At 40.9% G+C, this 25,309-nt stretch overlaps 1 protein-coding gene across 6 annotated transcripts in view; it reads right to left on the minus strand.

Moving 5' to 3' along the window:
• The window catches only part of FAM169A (family with sequence similarity 169 member A), a 73,696-nt gene extending 54,738 nt beyond the window's left edge, over positions 1-18,958 (minus strand). The window contains exon 1 of one of the 6 annotated variants that reach the window (XM_027606328.1): positions 18,833-18,958. Coding sequence is in view for 4 of the 6 variants with exons in the window: in XM_027606330.1 (XP_027462131.1) it covers positions 18,435-18,575 (141 nt within the window). In the remaining 2 variants the exon portion in view is untranslated. Of the gene's footprint in view, positions 1-18,107; positions 18,130-18,302; positions 18,322-18,434; positions 18,712-18,832 lie in introns of those variants that run through there. The other 5 variants (XM_027606330.1, XM_027606326.2, XM_027606325.1 and 2 more) reach the window with 5 other exon arrangements.
• Positions 18,959-25,309: the final 6,351 nt, after the last annotated feature.

The following is a 25,309-nucleotide window of genomic DNA, read 5'->3' on the forward strand; positions in this document are numbered from 1 at the left end:
AGAGCAATGACTGGAGACAAGTATGAGCCCTGTCAGATATTAAAACATATTCTAAAACTTCTAGGGACTCATGGCTGGCTCAGTCAGTAGAGCATGTAACCCTTGACCTTGAGGTTGCGAGTTCAAGCCCCACGTTGGCCATAGAGCCTACTTAAAAATAAATAAATAAAATAAATAATTAACAAATAATTTTTAAAAGGGGAGGGCGTGCCTGGCTGGCTTACTCAGCAGAGCATGCAACTCTTGATATCAGGGTTGCAAGTTTGAGCCCCATCTTGGGTGTAGAGATTACTTAAAATCTAAAAAAAACAAAAACAAAAAATATATTATAAATTTCTATAATTAAAATAACGTGGGCGCCTGGGTGACTCAGTTGGTTAAGCGACTGCCTTTGGCTCAGGTCATGATCCTGGAGTCCCGGGATCGAGTCCCACATCGGGCTCCCTGCTCAGCAGGGAGTCTGCTTCTCCCTCTGACCCTTTTCCCTCTCGTGCTGTCTCTCATTCTCTCTCTCAAATAAATAAAATCTTTAAAAAAAATAAAAATAAAAAATAAATAAAATAAAATAATGTGATAACAGGGGCGCCTGGGTGGCTCAGTTGGTTAAGCGACTACCTTCAGCTCAGATCATGATCCTAGAGTCCCTGGATCGAGTCCCGCATCAGGCTCCCTGCTCGGCAGGGAGTCTGCTTCTCCCTCTGACCCTATCCCCTCTCATGTGCTTTCGTTCTCATTCTCTCTCTAATAAATAAATAAAATCTTTTAAAAAAATAATGTGATAACAGGCATATGAACAGATAAACCAATGTAATAAGATATGGAAATATACCTAATACCTATGGAAACAGTATAGGATTAAGGAGAGCTATCTCATTCAGAGGGGGGGAAAAAGAACTTTTTAATAAGGTGGTACTGTTTCATTGGTCTTACGATATGTTTAAATCAGACAATTTTGCCCATCTTTGAACTTCTTGTATCTGAAATTGTATCTGAAATCATACAGCAGGCTCTCTATTGTGTCAACTATTTTCACTCAACATTATTTCTGTGACAAACATCAGCAATGTTGGTTGTATCAGTTAAGTTAATTTGTCCCTTTTTATTGCTATGGAGTATTCCATCATAACCAAATAGTTTATTTACCCATTCTACTACTGATGGGTAGGTGGGCTGCTACGAGTATTTTGGTAGATACACATGGACTCATTTGTGTTAGGTATGTATACCCACACTAACCAATCTTACTAAAAAGGAGGATGAGAAGACATATGCCTCCTCATGTGGTATGTCAAGAAAACTGGACCCAAATCTAACCAAACCATTAGACAAATGTGAAATGAAGCCTTAAGTATGTGGCCAGCCAAATTTAGAACTCAGTTTCTACTATAAATACACAGCATGGATGGGTATTAAAGAGGGCAACTATTGAATGGAGCACTGGGTTGTACGCAAACAATGGATCATGGAACACTACATCAAAAACTAATGATGTAATGTATGGTGATTAACATAACATAATAAAATTCAATTAAAAAAATATATATACTGGGGCGCCTGGGTGGCTCAGTCATTAGGCGTCTGCCTTCGGCTCAGGTCATGATCCCAGGCTCCTGGGATTGAGCCCCGCATCGGGCTCCCTGCTCAGCCGGGAGCCTGCTTCTCCCTCTCCCACTCCCCCTGCTTATGTTCCCTCTCTCGCTGTGTCTCTCTCTGTCAAATAAATAAATAAAATCTTTAAAAAAAAATAAAAAGAAAAAGATATATACATACAGCATAGAGTTTTAAAAAAAAAAGAGTGGACACTAACGTAAATTAAAAGAAACTTAAGAGACATATCAGATGCACTGTGGAGAGGTTCCTGATTTGTGTACTCTTCAAAATGTCCACGATAAAAAGTTAAATAAAAACTTACAATCTACATCAAATACTGAGTTACTAGTTCTTAAAGAAGCATACATAAAGCAATATAGATTATTTTGTTTTAAAAGTTCCCTATTTTGGGGATGCCTAGGTGGCTCAGTCAGTTAAGTGTCCAACTCAATTTCAGGTCAGGCCTTGATCTCAGGGTCATGAGTTCAAGACCCACACTGGGCTTCCCCCTGGGCTTGGAGACTACTTAAAAATAAATAAATAAAATAAAAGTTCCCTATTTAGTATTTACCCAAAATAAAAACTGCAGAGCCCAACTGCTATATTTGTCAATAACCTTTTCAGTTTGATAAAGGAAAATTTAAAAAGGGAAAGAAAGGCAGAAGAAAATCAACTGAGAAAAGTTACTTTTCTCTGAAGTGATCTTCAAATCCATTTTATCACAACAAAAGTATTAGTAGACAAGGAATTGAGTATCTAATGGAAATATGACATAAACACATAAAAGACAGGACATATACAGTAACAGTTATTTACAGTTAAATATATATTTCTGATTTTTGAAGATATGATGATAATGAGAAGAACTTTTTTTTTTTAACCATAATCTGAAATCTTGGTCTTAAGGACTTTAAAACTTGGTGTACATATGATTGGGAACCTAATTTTATTCAAATAATGCTGTATATACATTTTTTTAATCGAACTGATTTTTAATTTTTAAAATCAAACCTAGAGGGACCCCTGGGTTGCTCAGTCAGTTGGATATCTGACTTCAGCTCAGGTCATGATCTCGGGGTCCTGGGATCAGGTCCCGCATTGGGCTCTGCATTCAGTAGAGGAATCCGCTTCTCTCTCTCCCTTTGCCCCTTCCCCCACTTGTACACGCTTTTTCTCAAAAAAAAAATAAAAACTAAAATTAAACCTAGAAATAGAACAAATTCAGCCCATCTGTTAGTAAATGTAAATGTCTAAATAAAAACAAAATGGAAGAAAAATTTGTGAAACTTCTGATGAAAGCAATACAAGATTTCTAGCCAACTTATAAAGAGGAAAAAAAAAACTAAGTTTCAAGAGAGATCAACCAAGAGCTTATGTAATTAAGATGTTAGAGTAAGAAAAGGCTCAATAAATTATAGTAGCTCCACTGTGAAAGAAGCTTATTTGTTAGTTTGGGCAAATCTTTTTATCTCTATCAAAGTCAGTATATAAGAGCAAACTAAGGAAATACAACATTACATTCTATAGTCTTATCTAACTATTCTAATGAAGATTAAAATTTTGGGTAAAACTAGGGGCACCTGGATGGCTCAGTTGGTTGAGTGTCCAAATCTTGATTTCAGCTCAGGTCATGATCTCTGGGTCCTGGGATCAAGCCCTGCATGGAGCTCTGCGCTCAGTGGGGAGTCTGCTTTAGGATTCTCTCTCTCCCTCTGCCCCTAGCCCCTGCTCTCTCATTCTAAAATAAATATATCTTTTAAAAAAAAATTTAGGTGAAACTAAAAACACGAAACAGTAGTGGATGAAAGAAGCATAATTAGGACACTAATTAAGAGAATGTATTAATTGTTTTTACTCTCTTATAACAAGATCCCAGCTTTATATCCAAGTTAAACACTAAGACATTTAACATACCATACCACTGACTAGATGAAGCTCAAGTAAGATTACCATTACACCATTTCCCTTAAACCAACTCAAAAGACTCTTGAAAATTAGCTACCAGAACAAGCAATGAATGAAATATATTTAAAAATTTCATTTGCTGGGGGTGCTGGGTAGCTCAGTCAGTTAAGCATCCAACTCTTGATCTCAGCTCGTCTTGATCTCAGGTTTGTGAGTTCAAGGTCCACGCCGGACTCCACACTGGACTCCACACTGGGCCTGGCGCCTACTTAAAAAAAAAAATTTTTTTTTCATTTGCTGGGGCACCTGGTTGGCTCAGTAGGTGGAGCATGTGACTCTTGATCTTGGAGTTGTGAGTTTGAGCCCCACCTTGGGTAAAGAGAGTACTTAAAAATTTTATTTTTTTTTAAGATTTTATTTATCCATTTGAGAGAGAGTGAGTGATCAGGGGAGGAGTAGAGGGAGAGGGACAAGCAGACTCAGAGCCCGATGCCCGCCCGACCCCACTACCCTGAGATTGTGAGCTGAGCCAAAATCAAGAGTTGGACGCCCAACCGAGCTACCCAGTGTCCCTAAAAATCAAATTCTTTTAAATAATAAAAATAAAAATTTCATTTGCTAACAGTAATCATAATCTAAAGGATGAAACGTAGGTTAATGTTTGAAGCCTGCTGTCAAAAACTTGGCCTACGAAAGCACAGTTGATTATAATCATACAAATATAATACGGCATTCTAGATAAAGAATACAAAATGGACGTAGAAGGAAAAATAGTCTTGACCAAACAGCAAGTTTTTCATGACTTTCTTTCTTCTTCATCTACTGTTGCTATGATAATTACGGATCTTAAAAGATTTTAATTGCTAACGTCACGTTTTAAGTGCATTTTTTTGGTTTCATTATTGGAAGACAATTCTAATAAATAGGCAAAGTAGGTGATCTGAATAAAGAACCCAATGGCATAGCCCAGAATAAGACATTTTAAGGCAGTAAACAGTCTTAGAGGTCTTGGTTTCTTATCTAATACACTTCAGAGAAGAGTCATGTGTGGACCCACCCACTAGTCCACAGCAGAATGAGCCAGAAACACGAGCTGGTCTCCCTAAGCCACTGATCTGTCCTCTATCCTAGTGTTGCCCAACCTTCAGTAATTTGCATACCACTGTGAACATTTTTCCTAGGGTGTTAAATGTCTATATCACTATTTAACTAATGTATTTCTCAAGTCACTTCTTTTTTTATTAAGTAAGCTCTACAACCAATGTGGGGCTTGAACTCACAACTCCAAGATCAAGAGTCAAATGCTCTACCAACTGAACCGGTCAAGTGCCCCTCAATTCACTTCTTTAAAAATACACACACACCTCTCTCCATCTTTCCTCCCCTCCTCTTTTTTAATGTGGTAAAACATGCACATAACACCATTTTAACTATTTCCAGATTTATAATTCTGTGACAGTAAGGACATCTCAAATACTGTACAATCATCACCACTCTCTGGCCTCCAGAACTTTTTCACCATCCCAAATAGAAACTCTATTCCACTAAACAATCACTTTCCATTCCCTCTCCGCTCATCCCCTGCTAACCACGATTCTATTCTGTATCTCTATGAATTTGCCTAGTCTAGGAACTTCTTAAGTGGAATCACACAATAATTGTCCCTTTGTGCCTGGCTTGTTTCACTTAGCATAGTGGTTTTAAGGTTTATCCGTGTTGTAGCATGTATCGGAACCTTAGTTCACTTTTTTAGAAACATTTTATTTACCCTTAACTCTAAAACCACCAATGTGATATATAAGATTACACATTTTCCTAATCAGCATTAAAATTTCTAACTACCATCATTTAAATGGTCACTTGAATACCACTTAAAAACACCTCCTAAATCACCAGTATTATGTCAGCACATTTTAGAAAACGTTTCACTATAGGTATAGGAGTGCTTACCATAAGAAAATACTATTACAAATCAAAGGCAAGTACAACATGACTAAATGAATTAAAGTGTAAAAACAAATGCATTATCTTTCATTCTTAAGCCTTTTTAGATGGCCTTTTATTTTTTTTTTAAGATTTTTATTTATTTATTTATTTATTTGACAGAGAGAGACACAGCGAGAGAGTGAACACAAGCAGGGGGAGTGGGAGAGGGAGAAGCAGGCTCCCCACCAAGCAGGGAGCCCGATGCGGGGCTTGATCCCAGGACTCCGGGATCAGGACCTGAGCCGAAGGCAGACATCTAACGACTGAACCACCCAGGCACCCTACATGGCCATTTTTAAATAGAAAAATAATTGCTTCTGGGCTTATTATTAAAGAATATTCACATACTTACACAAAATGAAACAATTATTTTCCTGCAGTCCAACCATTTAAGAACTCTGAAATTTGCATAAAAAGCATTTCTGGGGAGAGAGCCCCTAACACACACCCCTTCTAAAATATTTTTGGGTTGCAAATTTGTCGTTAAATCCATTACTTTTATTACTAGTTGCTCTCGGTGCTCAGTTTTATTGGCTAAATAATCACCTAAAAGTAATTAAATGAAGGTGAAAGAACTAGAAATTATTATAAATCAGTTAACAACAGCAGGTAACATTTACTGAGAACTGACCATATACCAGACTTTAAAGAGACAGCCATATTGAAAATATAGTGAGATATTTCTATTAGCCCCAATCTGTAGATGAAGAAACAGAATGTCATACCACTAGGAGGGCTAAAAGAACAGGAATCCAGACAATTAAATATACCTTCCAATATTATTATTTTTACTCAATATGCAAAATCTTATTTGTCATGGTTATATGAAATCTCCTTTTATAAAATAATAATTCCTTTGTTATTAAGTATTCTATTCATATGTTACACAAGAAAAGAGCAACTGGAATTGGAATTCTATGTATGACCCTGGTTCCTGGGTCAGCTCTGCCACTAGCTAAATCAGTGACCCTGGGCAAGTTACTCACCCTCTTTAAGCTTCTGTATTCTCATTGGTAATGTGATGCAACTGGACAGGATAATCCTAAGGACCTTTTTACCTCTAAATGTTTATAAGTGTTTTATAAAAAAAAAAATATATTGGTTAACTTATGACTGTAAATTACTAGCCTTATGGTGGGTCTCCTACAATTTAGAGGCAAGAGAAAAATGGTAAGGCTCTAAAGAGAAATATAGGTTGCTATGATAAATCACTCACTTCTCCCTCTTTTTTGTTGTTTTTAAGCTTCTGTTCTGTGTTACATAACTGTAAAGCTGTCAGATCGAATTTTGTCAAGTACTTTATGCTCTACCCATGAGATAAACCAAAAGGGCTAACTAGATTCTACATGAATGAGAAAGCTTAGTGTTGCCTTAAGCAAACTAAGTCATCAAAAAATTTACACAGAATGGATAATGAAGTGTAAAAAGTGTCCAAATTAATTTATAAATTATGTAAATGTTATGCTCATTAATCCTGGCTAACGTGTATAAAAACACAATACTAATACCTCTTATGTAAGAATTTTAAGATGCCCATCAGCTATTTTACATCTACCTTTTAATAATTCCACCCCTCTTCCCCAAAAAATTATATTAACTATTTGAAAGAATAAATGCTTTACATAATAAAAAAAAAAGAATAAATGCTTTTAGGAAGATAATATGAAAAAGAGAAAACAGTTTTATTCCTACTACTGTGATATTTTTTTTTCCCTTTTTAAGGTTAATTATTAGATGTCAACTATACTCTTAAAAAGGAGGAATGTATTTTACAAATTCGGTTCCTAAATTTTCAAGATTCTTATAGATTATTACTATCATTTGGAGGCTTTAGGGGGAGAGGAATATAAATAAAAATACAGACATTTTAGAGCTGAAAGAGTTCTTAGAAAAAAAATAATTATCTCAACCAATGCAAGTCATGACCCTATTTCTCCTGATTGTTTCCCCAACATGAAAATAGGTTAGGTATCGAGGCAACATAATCAGTAATGCTCTCAACCTTTTCACAAAAAGCCTGTTTCTGAACCTTCTTTTGATTCTTCTCCAAATTCTTCCCTTTTCACTTTTCTCCCTAACATCGTTTTTTCCCTAACTAACCTAGCCCCTGTACATTAGCTCAACAATCTCTTTATCTTATTTACCCTTTATTCTTCTATCCCTCCTGCCCGACCCAAGGCCCTAATCCCTACATTAATCCTTCTCCAGTGTTAGAGCTGAGATTCTGAATATGACAAAATGGAACTAGTGAATAAACCGCTCCAACTATCAAATCTCACGCGGGCTCAATGCTGCTCACAAATCCTGTCTTCTGAGAAAGGAAAAAGATCTGACTACCTGTGGGTGGTGAGGACTGCCTGTAAGTTTATGGCTAATGGTGCAGGAAGTTGGAAAGATTTCATACTTGTTGCTTCTTTTTGTTTTACGTAGGAAGCAAAATCATCTTTTTAAGTAATAATCACTGAGCCACATGAGATTTGATAGTTGGGCCTGGTTCTATTAAAAACAGTTCATGTGTATTCCCAGATATAGTTTTTATCACTAACACACCAATGAGGAATTTAATGATCTTCACTTGCCAGCTGAGGAAACTAAGACACACAAAGCAGTTGAGTAACTTGTTCAAAGACACACACTAGTAAAGTGGCAGAACTAGCATTTGAACCCAAGCAGTCTGGCTTTGATGCCTATTTTTATCACATCTCTAAGTCTAAAAGTAGAGCATTTTAAGAGTCCCAAGATGGTTAAAGATTGCTTACATCTATCAGAAGTCCTACAAATTGTCTTTCTAGGAATTTAACTCTCTCTTCATATTCAGGAAGATGGTCTTAGATGTAAGAAATCTTTTAAACATGAATGTGCAATCTCTTTGGGATGCATCTGACTGACAAAATTGAGTTTACGTGCCTGCATCCAAACTGCAAGGGAGAGAGAGAATGTGACTTGGGGGGTGTGGGGCTCTACCTTGGAGAAGCGAAACAGGGCTCATATGGCTGAAATACAACTCATAAGCAAAAATGAGTCACAATACAAAATACTAAATTTTACCAGAGCCAAGAATGGATGCTAAATCCTTACCTTACTATCCACACACTTGGACAAGATCTAGAAAGAGCTACTTAAACTACTCAGATACATATGCAAAGGAATAGAAATGTGCTTATAACGGAAGCTTCCACTTGACTGACTACACATTGTACTGCAAAAAAGAATACATTTTCCTCTAGAACATGCCACCTACTCTAGTACTTCATGACCTGGATTACTGAACAGTGTTTATAATCTCACAGAAGTTTTCAAACTCAGGAAAAAAAAACCAAAATAAACAAAAACTAAACTATTTAAATGAATACACCATAAAATTTTGTCTTTCGTTTCAACATCAGACCAACTAAAATCCTTTTACCTGGCTCCTTTACCCAACAGATCTAATTTTATAGTGTTTCATTAAAGCTAACAGGAGTTTGGCACAGTAAAACTCAAGGACACAGGCAATTGTTAAAAACAGGAGTCTCAACAATTTGTACAATGTTGTAGGTTTTTTCAAAATAAAGTATCAGAGGTGCTGGTCTCATTTCGAACCATGAAGAAGACTGATGCTTTCACTTTAAAGGAAATACATCTAGCCCAAGACAAAAGCAAAAACAAAACCAAACCTGGTGCTTAATTTTGGCATACGATTTATGAACTATCCTGCTGAGTCACAATCACCACGACCACCACCCCACCGCCTAATATTTTCACTACACAACTAAGAAATGTAACCAAGAGTTGCCACTGTGGGCAGAGTATAATACCAACTTGGAAAAAGCAGATTCAGAACCAGGCTCCCCACACCTCTTTCCCTTTCAGGCTTCTCCAACTCTGCACTTCCATCCATGGCCCCACACACCTGTACCTGCAAACCTCTTGCAACCTCAGATGGGTTTGCTCGCCCAGATTAAGAAAACGTGTTTTCTTACCTCTCACTGGCAGTAAGCCTAGGAGAAAAAGAGGTAAGTGATGGTAGGAGCCTTCCTACCTGACTTCAATACATATTTAATGAATAAATGAGTTAATGAACAAGTTTGTATAAACAAATCACATAGTGGTGCTAGGAAGAAGAACAGCCACAGATGAGAGGTGTAAAGTTCTCCTGCTAGATGAAAAGCAATATATGCAGCTTCAACAGGCAGAGAGAGAGAGGGGGGGGACAACCCTCTGAAAAGATGGAGCACACTAAATGGAAGCCAGGAAGCATGCCGAAAATGGCAAGCAGTTGGATTTACCAGAAGATTTAAGGTATATTAGAAGTAGTGGAAGAAACGCAAGGAAAATCAACAGAGGACAGAATACAAAAGGCCAAGAACATCAGACTAAAGAGGACTTTATTTGGGATACAGCAGACAATTTAAGGATCTTGAGCAGGAAAGAGACATTCGCATTCGAATCTATGCTTTCAGACAAACTGTCCCACAGCTGTACACAGGACGGATTAATAGGTAGAACTGAAGGGAGACAAGCTGAGAAACTCTGGTAAGTACCTTGTGCATACTTCTTTTAATATACTTATCACATGTTAATGTGATTTCTTTTTCTTCATCTGTCTATACTACCAGGCTCAGAACTCCAGGGAAGCATAATCCATCTGGGTCAAATTATTTGATGTGCCTTCTAACTAATAGCTTATGTGTCTATACTTGATTACTTGAAGAAAAAAAGATACGAAAAAAGGTCTTAATTTACAAAGGGGTAGTATCATCAAAAATTCATTTATAATTATTTTTTAAAACTCAAACATGTTTTCCAATGATGAGAACTACCATTTCCAGCTTGTCGCCTTGCACCAGGCACGATGCTCTACACGTTATCTCATTGATGACTCCAAATGACTCTCTATGAGCAGGTATTCTTAACAGTCTCCCAATGAGGAGCCTCAGGTGTGGGAAGGTTGAGTCAGTTGCCCCAAATCACATTGCTAGTAAGTGGCAATCATGCTGTAAACTTAGGCAATCTGTCTCCAAGGGATTTAACCTGGTGCCCAAGTTCCAAGGTCAAGACAAAAGGATGTATCTGATAACACAAGTATCACAGAATATATCAAACATACTGTTTAGTCACTCCTCAGGAGTCGGGATTTTTTAAATCTTGCAATATCCTGTCTTCAAACTTTAATGCCTGTTCTAATAACTATGATTCACTGTCTTCAGAATTTTTAAATAGTTACTACACAATACAAAGCCAACTTTTTTTAAATTAAGAGATTCTCTGCTTTATTCATAATCAGGAAAATGCAAATTCGGACCACAATTAAATACCACTTTGTACCCACTAGATGAGCAAAAATTAAGAAATCTATCAAGTGTTGGAGAGGTAGTGAACCAATAGGACCACTGAGACACCCTGGTAAGAATGTAAATGGGTTCAAGTACTTGAGAAATAATAATAGTGTCATGTATTATGCTGCTCGTGTACACAACTAGAGATATTCTAGGAAGCATGCATGAAAATATTCTGAGCAACACTCTTTGCAATACCAAAAACTTGAGAATAACATGATAGGATAGTGGGTAAGTCATGCACTCAGTGCACCACATCTCACAATGGGCACATGGAAGTAATGAGTAAAAAATTCAGGCTTCACAATATAAATGCTATGAAATATCTTCTAAAAATTCAAAAAAAAGAAACAAAGCCAACAGTTTTTTTTTTTTAAGATTTTATTTATTTGACACAGAGAGACACAGCGAGAGAGGGAACACAAGCAGGGGGAGTGGGAGAGGGAGAAGCAGGCTTCCTGCCAAGCAGGGAGCCCGATGCAGGGCTCGATCCCAGGACCCTGGGATCATGACCTGAGCTGAAGGCAGACGCTTAACAACTGAGCCACCCAGGCGCCCCAAAAGCCAACTGTTTTAAAATTAAAAAAATAAAAGGGAAACATAAAAACTGACAAGGTAAAATGCCTACCAAGTGTTTAATTACGGGGCGCCTGGGTGGCTCAGTCATTAAGCGTCTGCATTCGGGTCCTGGGATCCAGCCCCACATCGGGCTCCCTGCTCAGCAGGAAGCCTGCTTCTCCCTCTCCCACCCCTCCCCTGCTTGTGTTCCCTCTCTCGCTGTGTCTGTCAAATAGATAAATAAAATCTTAAAAAATAAATAAAATAAAAAATATTTCTTTAATTACAACAAAACAGCTGAATAAAAAATGATTTTCACTAAGTTACATTATAGTTTTTAAAGTATTCATTGCTGAAGGACAGAGACAAATAGACCTTGAGTTTTAGATGATAGTAGACTCAACATGAACGAAACGCAAGCTTTTTTTTTAAAGATTGATTTATGTGTGTGTTTTTTTAAAGAGTCTTTATTCATTTATTTATTTGAGAGCGAGTATGTGTGAGAGTGAGAGAAAGAGAGAAGCCGGGGGAGAGGGAAAGGGAGAAGCAGACTCCCCGCTGAGCAAACAGCCCAATGTGGGACTCGATCCCAGAACCCCGGGATCACGACCTGAGCCAAAGGCAGACACTTAAGTGACTGAGCCACCCAGGCGTCCCAAGAGCAAGTTTTTCTTAAGTTAAAGCAAAATAATCCTAGAATAGCTTCTTTATTAAGGTTGTGACTGTCCAGATCCAGAGATGGAAAAGTATCCCTGTACTCCTCATAGTTTTTGATTCCACTTGGATGATCACATTTTAAGAAAAATCACACTGAAAAACTGGAATGCCTCCAATGGAAAACAGCCAGGATGGCAAAGGATCTAGATAGCATGGTACAATACATGAGGAACAGGAATTGGGAGAAATTAGTGAAGGAAAGTCTTGAGGAAGAGAGGCAAGAAAGTTGCCCTTCAAATATGTGAAGAGTCAATATGCAGATGAAAACTTAAGAGTTATTCTACATGTATCTCAAGGGTAAAAAGAATGAGCCATTCCAAAATAAATGCTACCCACAAATGAATTACACCCACATGAAAGCACAGCCAACTAGCTAATCAAAGACTAGGGACAGCTGGTATATTCAAACTCAGGATAGGAGAAACTTCTCTCCGCCCCTCTGTAAGTACATGCACAAGAATGTCCCTTGTCTCCTTCCAAGCCAGTGTCAGAGTTCTGCAAAGGAGGACCAAGAGAGCACAGACGTTAGCTGAGTGGTCCTTTGTACATCGAACTGTAAAACCATATGAATCATTTTATAAAACTATGCCCTTGTTTTGGCCCTTCTGAGAAGCTGCTCAGATACAAAAAGTTAGTATTCTCCAAAGTTTATTCAGAATTAGTTCAATTTCTTTTTTATAGTTTAAAAAATATTATCAATAAATCTCCCCAGGCTTAAAATTAATTTCAAGTACTTAGACATACATTATATTCCAAAGCCAAATATCAAGACTTCAAACATGCTTGCTTTTTGCTAAATTTAGCTATAGTTTCCATCTTGAGCATAAATAATAGAAAACAGGACGAGATTTTAAAATTAGAAGATAGGTTCTGGGGCACCTGGTTGGCTCAGTAAGAAGAGTGGGAAATTCTTGATCTTGGGATCATGAGTTCAAGCCCAACTTGGGTGTAGTGATTACTAAAAAAATAAATACTTAAAAAAACAAGATAGGGGGCACCTGGGTGGCTCAGTCATTGGGCATCTCCCTTCAGCTCAGGTCATAATCCCAGAGTCCTGGGATCAAGCCCTCCATCGGGCTCCCTGCTCGGCGGGAAGCCTGCTTCTCCCTCTCCCACTCCCTCTGCTTGTGTTCCCTCTCTTGCTATGTCTCTCTCTGTCAAATAAATATCTTTAAAAAATAATAAAAAAATAAAAAAACAAAATAGGTTTAGTCTGGAATCCACAAAAGCTACAAAGGGTTTAAAGGGTTGTACTTTACGCAGCGCAAAAGCTCTGACAAGCAGATCACAATTTTAAAAGTGAAAAAGTAAATTGTTGCTTTGAAATATACCTCAACAAAGTATTATGTTGTACACAGGGTGGGTAGGAGAAGATAATAAAAGAGACATGATCACGCTTATTTCTGCCAACATTTTTAGAGGCTCTGTTATAACTACTCTTTTACAAATGAGGAAACTGAGGCCCAAAGAGATTACGTATCTTAAAAGGCAGTTAGAGGGCACCTGGGTGGCTCAGTTGGTTAAGCGACTGCCTTCGGCTCAGGTCATGATCCTGGAGTCCCTGGATGGAGTCCCACATTGGGCTCCCTGCTCGGTGGGGAGCCTGCTTCTCCCTCTGACCCTTCCCCCTCTCATGTGCTTTCTCTCTCTCATTCTCTCTCTCTCTCAAATAAATAAAATCTTTAAAAAAAAAAAAGGCAGCCAGAAACACCAAAGCCAGGTTTCAAACCCATGTCTATTTGCCTTGAATTTCATATTATTCTACTGCCTCTGAATAACAACTACTGTTAAGTGAAGAATCAGAGTACTCTAAGTTCATCAGGTATTAATCGGGACTGACCCAAACTTGAAAGCATTGGTATTTATGTGTAAAAGATTTTAGACTATAAAATCACTTAATAATACAGTCTATTTCTTTATCAATCATTGTATAACAAAAAGTCAAGCTCTTTGACATTTTCAACACTCCTATTCATTCTTCAATTGGCTTCTCCCCTCATCATTACACTGATAGTACTTTTTTTTTTTTGGAAGATTTTATTTATTTATTTGACAGAGACAGTGTGAGAGGGAACACAAGCAGAGGGAGAATCAGGCTTCCCGCTGAGCAGGGAGCCCGAGGCAGGACTCCATCCCAGGACCCTGGGATCACGACCTGAGCCGAAGGCAGACGCTCAATGACCGAGCCACCCCAGGCGCTCCTGATAGTACTATTCTTAAGGCCTCCAGTAACCCTCAACTCCCAAATTCAGTGGATTTTCACCCGCCAACCCCCTCCTGACCTTATCACAGACCAAACCCAACCAACAATCTGCCACTTCAATGTTCCTCTCCTTCCCTGGGCACACTCTCAATTCTACTTCTTAATTTCCTTCCCTCTTCAGTTTCTTTCAGCAACCGAACCTTCTCCACTGCACAACCCATAGTGGCGAAAATCTGTGTGCACTTAAGATTTTAAGGAATCTTTGGCATTTTAATCCACAATACTTAACTATAAACTCCATGAAAGTGAGGTCTATTTGTTTTTGTGTTCCTTTAAGCATAAAATAAGACAGTTGGTGATTGTTGAACAAAATGAAAGCTACCTTTGCTGTAGCCTAAAACTAACATCTCACTGGAGCAGGTAGTACCAAAAAATGATACACATCTTTTTAAAAAAGTGGTACCTCGGGCGCCTGGGTGGCTCAGTCGGTTAAGCGACTGCCTTCGGCTCAGGTCATGATCCTGGAGTCCCGGGATCGAGTCCCGCATCGGGCTTCCTGCTCAGCAGGGAGTCTGCTTCTCCCTCTGACCCTCTTCCCTCTCGTGCTTTCTATCTCTCATTCTCTCTCTCTCTCTCAAATAAATAAATAAAATCTTTAAAAAATAAATAAATAAATAAACTATAAAAAAAAAAAAAAAGTGGTACCTCACAAACTTTCTAAACAAAGAATAGGTGGGGCTAAATGAGTAGTTCCCCCCCTACAGAGCAGATAAATCTTAAGGTCTCACATACCAGCCCTGAAACTGAATGAGTCTAATTATTTTAGGATGTCTTTAGTAAATTATCAGCTTTTCCCTGATTATTTTTAAACCATGACATCTTTTTCTTAATAAATTCAACTTTGAGTAATTTTGTTGTTGTTGCTGGAAAGAATTGTGAAATATCCTACTACCCATGAAGCATACCAAATTTAGAACTTTAATTTCAGCGTTAAATATACAACGAATCAAAAGCCTCATGATGTGTGAAGAGAAAATCATCTTAAACACAGTAATCACGCAATTCCTTTTTCATTTTAGAATCACAAAATCTTAGAAATGGGAAGAAACATGAAGGTTTTGTTTCAATTCCTGTTCAACCAATAATCCTTTCTACAGAATCCTTCATAAATATTTTTGGAATCTCTGCCTGAATACTCAATCCTCTTATATTCTAATTACCTTTAAACAGTAAATCTCTTTGCATTTTTAGGCACATAACACACGTAAGGTTTTATTTATTTTTTCAAAAAATTTATTTGACAGAGACACAGAGAGAGAGGGAACACAAACAGGGAGAGTGGGAGAGGGAGAAGCGGGCTTCCCACGAAGCGGGGCGCCCGATGCGGGGCTCGATCCCAGGACCCCGGGACCACGACCTGAGGGGAAGGCAAACGCCCAACGACTGAGCCACCCAGGTGCCCCAACACATAAGGTTTTAAAAAGGTTAGACCTAGGTGGCTCAGTCGGTTAAGCATCTGCCTTCGGCTCAGGTCATGATCCCAGGGTCCTCGGATGGAGCCCCCCATCAGGCTCCCTGCTCAGCGGGGAGTCTGCTTCTCCCTCTCCCTCTGCTGCCCCCCCCCTTGCTTGTGCTCGCTCTCTCTCTCAAACAAAATCTTTTTTAGTAAATAAAGGGCTAGACCGAGTGCCAGTAGGTTAAGTGGCAGACTTTTTTTTTTTTAAGATTTTATTTATTTGACAGAGAGGCAGCGAGAGAGGGAACACAAGCAGGGGGGGTGGAAGAGGGAGATGCAGGCTTCCTGAAGCAGGGAGCCCGATGCAGGGCTCGATCCCAGGACTCTGGGATCATGACCCGAGCTTAAGGCAGACGCTTAACGACTGAGCCACCCAGGAGCCCCGAGTGGCAGACTTCATTTTGGCACAGGTCATGATCTCAGGGTGGTGAGATGAGCTCCGGCTCCGGCACCGGCTCCGGCACCTGCACCGGCACCGGCTCCGCCTCCAGCTCCGCACTCAGCAAGGGAGTCAGCTTGAGACCGTCTCCCCTCTCCCTCTGCCCCTCCCCCCGCAAGTAAAAGTTCCCTAAAACAAGATTCATCTCTCCACGTCCAAGGTCCCTTTTACCTCCATAATTCTTCTCCTAGGGGAGCCAGCGCCTGGGTGGCTCAGTCGGTTAAGCGTCTGCCTTCCTCTGCCTTCGCATCAAGTCATGATCTCAGGGTCCTGGGATGAAGCCCCGCTGTGGGCTCCCCGCTCAGCAGGGAGTCGGCTTCTCCCTCTGCCCCTCCCCATGCTCATGCTTGCTTTCTTGCTCTCTCCCCCCCCACACACAATAAATCTTTTTTAAAAAAAAGGGGGGGGTGGGAGCTAATGGAGAAAAACATTAGTGTTTTTTTTTTCTTTTCATTTTCTCACACAGGTAACAACATGGATGCTCAAAATCTCCAACCACATTAATCCAAGCTGGAGTTAATAAAATACAATAGTATCAATTAAGGGAACCTCTGTAACCCGTGTATTAACAGAATCAATGTAAAGGTGTGGGAATTTTATCTGGCTCAAAGATGAACTTGCTGGGAGGATCAATCTTGTTCCCGGTGAACCTAAGACAGATCCAATCACCCTAGCAGACAATCTGTGCCTGTTCAAGTTCCCTAAAAGAAGATTCATCTCTCTATGTCCAAGGTCCCTTTCACCTCCATAATTCTCCTCCTGGAACATGTCATTAATGAGAGGCATGACATTTCTGCTAGAAATGGTACATGATAAGAAATTACTTATCGAAAGAATTAATGGAAGAGTCTTCAACTATTCAAATGAAAGTAATTTCATAAGAAAGATGACAATGGAATTGTACTCTCAAAAGCATCTTATTATAAAATACTTTGTTTTATCCAAATCAGAGTTAAGCCCTTTGTTTGGCATATACTGTACCTTTATTAGAAAATGATACCACTTGTAATGATTCTAATACTATTTTGGACTAATTTCAGGTCAAACTAATTTGAAACTTTTTACAACTCTTAAATCCACAGGTAAAGCATCTTAGGTTATTATACTCACTCATGCAGCAGGCTAATATTGCTACTCGTAATCTATTTCTAAGTTCCCTAAACCTATCCTCCTCATAAATTCTAAGAGAGAAGGCTACTATGACACCTACAAGCTTTCCTTGAAGACTGATGTTTTATCTTTGTTTCTACTAGAAGCCTTATCACAAATGGTCATTTCCCAGGTTGCTCTCACTATTTCATTCCCTGTCCTCCACCTCCCCTCAACCCGAAAACTTAGCCTGGTCCATACTAGGCACTAAAAATCTTTCCTCCGGTAAGAGAAAAACAAGCTATAGTCTGCAAACATAACCGGTACATAACCGGTACAATCAATCCATCAATGTAAACAGATGATACATGGTACATCAAACCCAGGTCCATTTTGGTAAATTCCCTCCAAGGCCCAAACGTGTGTATTATGCAACAGCCACCATGCCAGATTCTAATCCCTGTGATGCAGTGATAAAACACAAATGTGGCACAAGTATAATCCACTAGGTACTTAGGTAGGTTTGCGATAAGATAAATCAAAACAAGAATTACCAAATTCTCAGGAACCCTGAAAATGACAAACTGTGACAGTTCTGAATCACAATTACAACTTTTCCTTCCGATAGTCTTCGAGAAACCTGTTCCGCCAGCCCCAACCCCCTCAAAAATCCTCACAAGGGAGTATTTTAATTGATGTTTCGAAAGGTCTCTCAAAGGGGGAAGGGGGCCTGCATCAGGTAGTTATCGTAGAATCTAGTAATCTAAAATAATTTAAGCTACCCACACCGATTTCCAGGAGCTGAAAATGGAGTAAGATGTTTCATCATTTCTCCCAAAGGACAATAATGGGAGTAAATGTAAGCCAGGTCCCTGAAGCATAAACAACCCAGGGCAATGCTTCACCCATCGATCTCCTAGGGCACAGGCCTCGAAAAACTGCACAATGGGCAGCTAAGAATTAGAACAAAATTGCAATGACCTGCATTCTAGAAGAGAACCTATACGGTATCTAATCCAAAAGAAGTTGAAGGTAAGGGAGGTGGTCAGAGCATCTCCGGAGGCCACCTGCGTGGCTGAACCCGAGCCTAAACGCCTCAGCGCGCCGCCTCACCAGGTCCGCTCTTCGCCCCGCCGGGGCCACTGGCGAGCGCGGACAGGCTCCAGGTGGGGCGCAGTGGGAGGGGAGGGGGCTCGGCACGCAGCAGCTGGGGAGCCGAACGCGATCCGAGGACAGCCAAGAAGAAGGCGGCATTCCCTCACACAAAATGGTGGCGCTGACGAGGAGGCCGGCGCACCTGGGGGCGCGCCACACGCCCCTCGGGGGACCCGGCCGGCCGCCTGCAGCTGGACGCGCGCCCGGGGCCCGGGAGGCCGGCGTGGGCCTGCGCCGCGGCCGAGTCCTCAGGGCGGCCCGCAGTCCGCGGGTCCGAAGCCGGCGGGGCGCGGGGTCGGGCGCGGCGGCCTCGGCCTCAGGCCGGGGCCCCCGCCCCGGACGGGCTGCGCACTCACCTCGGACGCGCCTCCGGAGCCACCGGAGCCCGGGAAAGGAGGCGGAGCCGCGGGAATGAATGGAGCCGGCGGCTGCTCGCTGGCGACCCCCGGCCGGTCCCGGGCCGCGCCGCTCGCGGCTGCCAGGGCGGGTGCGGCCGCCCTCCCCTCGCCCGGGACGCCTGGCTCCTCGTCTGCGGGTCGGCCGCAGCCCACCGTGCCCTCCGCCGGCGTGACGCACTCGCGCCGCAGCGCCTCCAGCCTTTGCAGCCGCGCTGCGCCCGCGCCCACCGCGAATCCCCCCGCCCGCGCCGCGCGGCCCCTCCTCGGCGCCGGGGACGCCGCCCTGCCTCCCTCCGGGCCCGGCCTTCAGGCGACCGCCGGGCAGGTGCGGGCTCGGACAGCCGGGCGGGGGGGGGGGGGGGGCGCCGGGCTGCCCCCGCCTCGCCCCCGGAGCCCGCTCTCCGCCCGGGCCGCCGTCACAAGGCAGAGTGCGATGCCCCAGCTCAGGGCTATGGCCCCGTATTAAAGAGTGACCTTGGCTTAGATATAAAAATAGGTGCGGGTAAGCTGCGGGGACTACGACGCTGAATTTGCGCATTCCTTTAATGTCAACATTCACAGAATCCCGTTTGCACACTCCGGCGGAGCTCTCCTCCAGCGGGCCCTCCCAGAATTTACACTGACTGGGTGAGCTGAACCGTCCCGGCCTCGCCACTCGGATGCGGAGGGCGCGGGCGAGGACTGTGGGCCTGCGCCCCGCCACTTCCTTCCTAAACCCACTCCCACCGAGGAGGACGCAAGGGAAAAGGAAGTCGAGCTCTCCATTCATAACCTGGACAAGCCCGAGAGCCCCGACTTCCATCTTGAGATAATAAGGAATCACTAAATTCCCGCACTGACCTTTTCTCTTTCAGAATCTAGCACACGCAAACTAACCCTGACCCAAAAGGAAGGCGGCCCCATCCTCCTTTCCTCCCCTTGCCCTCCCAACTAACTTAAGGGCCCTTTTGTTAATTACACTCCCACGGAAGAAAGACACATCTCAAGCTTTTAAAGCATGGTAGATTTCTTAAAAGTAATGCATGCCATGGTTTAAGTATGTTTAAGAAATGTACTGAGGAACAGCATTGTATGTAAGTAATTTTAAGACTTCCTTTTATACATAAACTCTAGAAAATAAACTAATCCTCCAAGAGCCGTAGCGTTGTTTTCAGCTCATCCAGTAAATATGAAATTATTTCTTTCACTTGGAAATATTTAGCAATCACAATACCAGTCTTCAACAAATTTAATAGTGATCATCAACAAGATCAATAAATACTTCAGAGAATACTTGATAGTAACATATTGGACTCAGATTTTTTTAATCAAATAGGCTTCTCTGCCTCGAGCTTCTCTTAAGAAACAACCTCACATTTATTATGTTTAATAATATTTAGCAGAAATCTTAAATGTTACACATCAAACATTTGCCATTTATAGTGGACCTTAATAAACTAGACCTAATTGAGCAGGAATTTTGAATAGTTGGGGTTTTTGGGGGGTTGTTTTTGTTTTTGATAGACAGCGAGAGAGGGAACACAAGCAGGGGGAGTGGGAGAGGGAGACGCAGGCTTCCCGCTGAGCAGGGAGCCCAATGTGGGGCTCGATCCCAGAACCCTGGGATCATGACCTGAGTTGAAGGCAGACACTTAATGACAGCCATCCAGGCGCCCCTGAATAGTTGGGTTTTATGCACAGCAAATGTTGAATGAATGAACTCCAAAAACTTTTGAATGTATATTTCTAAAGCTGTATATAAGTAGGAGTCCCTGTGATAATCTCAAACAAATGCCACCTTGGGAAGACATTCCTTTTTTTTTGCTACCAGAGGCTACAGTTGTTGAAGCCTTAGGCCTCAGTGCAAAGCTAGCCAGAGCAACCTGTTCATAATGTTTGAAATGCATGACTTTTAGCTCTAATTTCTACAGGTGGGTACTTGCGCCTGGAAGGCCTGTTTTCCAAACGTCTGGCCACTCTGGTGGGAATCAGAACTACATACTCACCCAGCCCATCCAGGCAGCTAAACCAGCTCTCTTCCTGTGGCAAGGATCCTACCTTCTGAGACCCACTGAAGAAGTGCTGTCTCTTACTTATGTGAGGAGTGTCTGATGAGGACTGGCTTCTCTTTTCTCTACTGCAACATTATGTGGCCTTGAGTGTTTAAGAAAAAAAAATCACCATTTACTTACCTCTTCGTCAGAGATTCATTAAATCTTGGTTGTCTGTTTACCCATACTCTTGAGGATCCATGAGACCTTAGTGGGCAGAGACATAAAAAAGTGAGTCTTTATCAGATTAATATATGCTGTAAACCATTACCAAAACATTTTGAAATATGTTTGAGGCTTTTGTCTAAAAAGTTTTGTAGAGTGTAAAAGGATTGTTTTGTTTTGTTGTTGTATATGCTTGCTTTAATTATTTTGTTATAAGCAAAAAGAAACACAGTAAGAGTTTCCATTTCATTTTTAGTATATGTTAAAAGGGGAGTGGAACCATGTTTAGAGAAGCTTGCCACAACTGGATTTAGGAGGTTGCTGACACAAATGACCCGGCAAAGAGTCCTTAAATTTCCCTGGGAAAGAGGAATCTCTAATGGCTAAAATAATGGCTAATGTTTTTGACTGCTAACAAATGGCCGGGCACTCTACTAACTTCTTTGTGGAAATAAACTCATAATCATCCTTCCAAGTACATACTACTGTTATCCCCATTTAACCTGCGAGAGATTGAGGCACACGGAGAAGCTAAGTAACTAGCCCATGATCACACAGCTAATAATCCTGGCAGTTTGGCTCAAGGCATATTCCCTTAACCAGGATCCTATACCACCTTTCAGGTGCACAAAATCCTATGCCATATGGCCATATGATTGGATTTTGCTTCTGAATCCCTAAAACATACCAAATACTCAGTGCCTTCATGATTAAGTTATTTCTTAGATCTACTAGTATATTCCTGGACATGAAGAGAGAAGTTAAACCCTTAGAAAACTTGTAAGACTTCCTCATATATGTTAAGCAAAATCGTATAATCTGTTGGTTTTGAAAGGGAAAAAAAGCTTTTCACATTTTTTAAGATTTTATTTATTTAAGAGAGTGAACAAGATAGAGAGCACGCGCGGGGGAAAGGGCAGAGGGCGAGGGAGAAGCAGACTCTCCTGCTGAGCAGGAAGCCCCATGCAGGGCTCTATCTGAGGACCCTGGGATCATGACATGAGCCAAAGGCAGACGGCTTAACGGACTGAGCCACCCAGGCGCCCCACTTTTCACATCTTTTAAGGGTAATTGCTCTCCGTTGCTCTCCAAGTTTTTTTCAGGTTCCAGAGCACAATTATAAGTTTAATTTAAATTTATTTAGTGTATGGACAAAACACAATTCCCCAGAAGAGATCTGTTACCATCTTTGACCCTCTATTAGATTTACACGGGTAGAATTAGGATCTAATATATGGAATACATGTGTTTTAAATTCATAAAAATCACAGTGAGAAGTTTTTTGTTTTGTTTTTTATTTTATTTATTTATTTGACAGAGACACAGTGAGAGAGGGAACACAAGCAGGGGGAGTGGGAGAGGGAGAAGCAGGCTTCCCGCGGAGCAGGGAGCCCGATGCAGGGCTCGATCCCAGGACCCTGGGATCAGGACCTTTGCCAAAGGCAGACACTTAACGACTGAGCCACCCAGGTGCCCCTCACAATGAGAAGTTTTTAATGACTGAGGCAGCCCAGGGACTTCCAGATCCAAAATATTAGCCAATTAGTTAACCAATAATGTCAGACATGGCAAAGGAGCAATGAGAAAGCAATCTTTCCTCCTTGCACTAGAAGAAATGCGACTCCACATCCTAGAATACTTTGTTTATATCTCTGGTATATAAAATATGTCCCAGGAATGCTTTCAGGATTAAATGCAGCAGTTTGATGAGTTTTCTTTGTCAGGCACTACAACTATCTGCAGATTTCAAATTCCTGAGGGATACTCTGCACCACAGGTTGGGGGAAGGTAGAAAGAACCTGAAGAACAAGAGAAATAACAGGTTTGAGAAGCCCGGTTACACTTGTTTCTTCTGTTGGTTTGGTCTAATATGAAATAGAAGTTTAATCACAGAGTATTTGGTAAGTTCAGTTTGGGTTTAGAGAAATAACATGGTATTTTTCATATTACTAATGAAAAACTACACACATATTTACATCTGTGGCAGATACTACCAAGTTGCCTAGTCAATATTTGTCCCCCCTTTTCTCTGACAGACCCAATTTTGTTCAGGGTGGCAATGTACCCAACTAAAACTATTTTCCTCTTCAGACTCCTTTTGCACCTGGGATAGCTATATGATCATTTTTGGCCAATGGAATGTAAGCAAAAGATCATTAGGTAAAGCTTCCAAGAAAGCTTTGTTTTTCTTTTTTTTTTTTAAGATTTTATTTATTTGACAGAGTAGAAAGAGAGCACAAGTAGGCAGAGCAGCAGGTAGAGGGAGAGGGAGAAGCAGGCTCCCCGCCGAGCAGACAGCCCGATGTGAGACTCAATCCCAGAACCCTGGGATCATGACCCGAGCCGAAGGCGAATGCTTAACTGGGCCACCTAGGTGCCCCAAAGCTTTGTATTTCTGATAAAAAAAAAAAAAAAAAAGACAGATTCAGATATCCCTTTGCCTCTTGCCATTTGACCATGGGAATGAAATCCATGTAAATGAAATCCATACCAGAGCCAAGGGATAGGAACCCGGGAAATGATGACATTATGGAGCTGTCACACCAATCACACACTGCCTACCTCCAAGTCTTCTGTGTTACTTCCCAACAAATGCAGTCCTAACTAAAAGTCAAAGTTAAACGCTATCTCCTTGATATCTAAAAATACAATAAATAAAAATAAACATTCTTCTATAGCATATATATTTTACCATATAGATACTATTCTTTGATTTTTGCTCCTGTATTAAGTAACTGCATTTTGCAGAAATCAGTGCTCTCTGTGACTTACCTAATAGTTAGTGGAAAAGAACACGAATTTTTGACTATTAAAGAGTATCTGATTTTTTAATTATTTCTTTTAGAGATGGGGGGAGGGGAAGAGAGAATCTGAAGCAGACTGCATGGAGCCTGATGCAGGGCTCCATCTCATGACCCCAATATCATGACTTGAGCTGAAATCAAGAGGCCAACACTCAAACGGACTGAGCCACCCAAGTGGCCCAAGAGTATCCTACATTTAATCATATATAGTGCATTTGATTTTAACACAATTCACACATGACCATAGTAAGTCTCTAATATCACTGTGAGAAAGGATAACAAGGGGCTGTAGTCATCTAGAAACAAGTTACTGGCTAAAGTGCTCACCACACCATATACATAAAGAATACACATGAAAGGGGCCCCTGGGTGGCTCAGTCGGTTAAGCATCCGCCTTTGTCTCAGGTCATAATAACAGGGTCCTAGGATCGAGCCCCGTGCCGTGTTGGGCTCCCTGCTCAGTGGGGAGTCTGCTTCTCCCACGCCCTCTGCCACTCCCCCTCGCACACGCTCTCTCTCTCTGACAAATAAGTAAATAAAATCTTAAAAAAAAAAGAATACAAAGGAAAGTAAAATTATGTTTTTCATTTTTAATTAAAAACAAGTAGAAAAAAATAAACAAGTAGAAAAATCAGGATTTAGAGAAGGCTCCTAAAATTAGAATAAGGAGTCTGTACTTTACAGAAAGCAACCTGGCAATGCATATCAAAAGTTCTGAAAATGTGAATATGTTACCATAATACTACTGGAAATCTATCTGAAGGAATCTTTTAGGAAGAAGAAAAAAGTTATGCTCATGAAGACATCACTGAAGCACTCTTTTAAACTTTTTTTTTTTTAAAGTTTATTTCTTTTTGTAATTTCTGCATCCAACGTGGGGCTCAAACTCATGACACCGAGATCAAGAGTCACATGCTCCTCCAACTGAGCCAGGCAGGTGTCCCTGAAGCATTTTTTTTTAAGAAAGCCAAAATGTATAAATGTATAAATACTGAAGGTCTAATAATAGGTATTAATTTAAGAAATGTGAAATGTTTGCCTGTCTTATTGCAGGCAATAAGAGAAATTATTTTTAATTGCTAGTAGCAACTGGAAGGCTTATTGAAACAGCTAAACAGTATAATAGGTTGGCATTCAAAATGGAACACCCATCTGGAGGCAATGTATCATAATCTCCATTGTCACTATTACTAGATTACATTTATTAAACACTTCTATGCCAGATACTGTACTGATGCGGTTCAGAGCAGGCCACCCCAGAATGTGCCACTTTAGCAGGCAGATTATTTGGAGCTAAAGACAATCAAGGCCCAACAGATTCAAAAAGAGCTTTTTACCACCCCTTTAACTGCCCTAAAGAAATTGAGCTAGAGAGCCTGTATCAGGAAGAGAGCTATTACCAAAGATAATATTTTTTAGCGTAAGAAAGACTTCTC

Source organism: Zalophus californianus, chromosome 5 (genome assembly GCF_009762305.2).
Source record: "Zalophus californianus isolate mZalCal1 chromosome 5, mZalCal1.pri.v2, whole genome shotgun sequence".
Lineage (NCBI taxonomy): Eukaryota > Metazoa > Chordata > Mammalia > Carnivora > Otariidae > Zalophus > Zalophus californianus.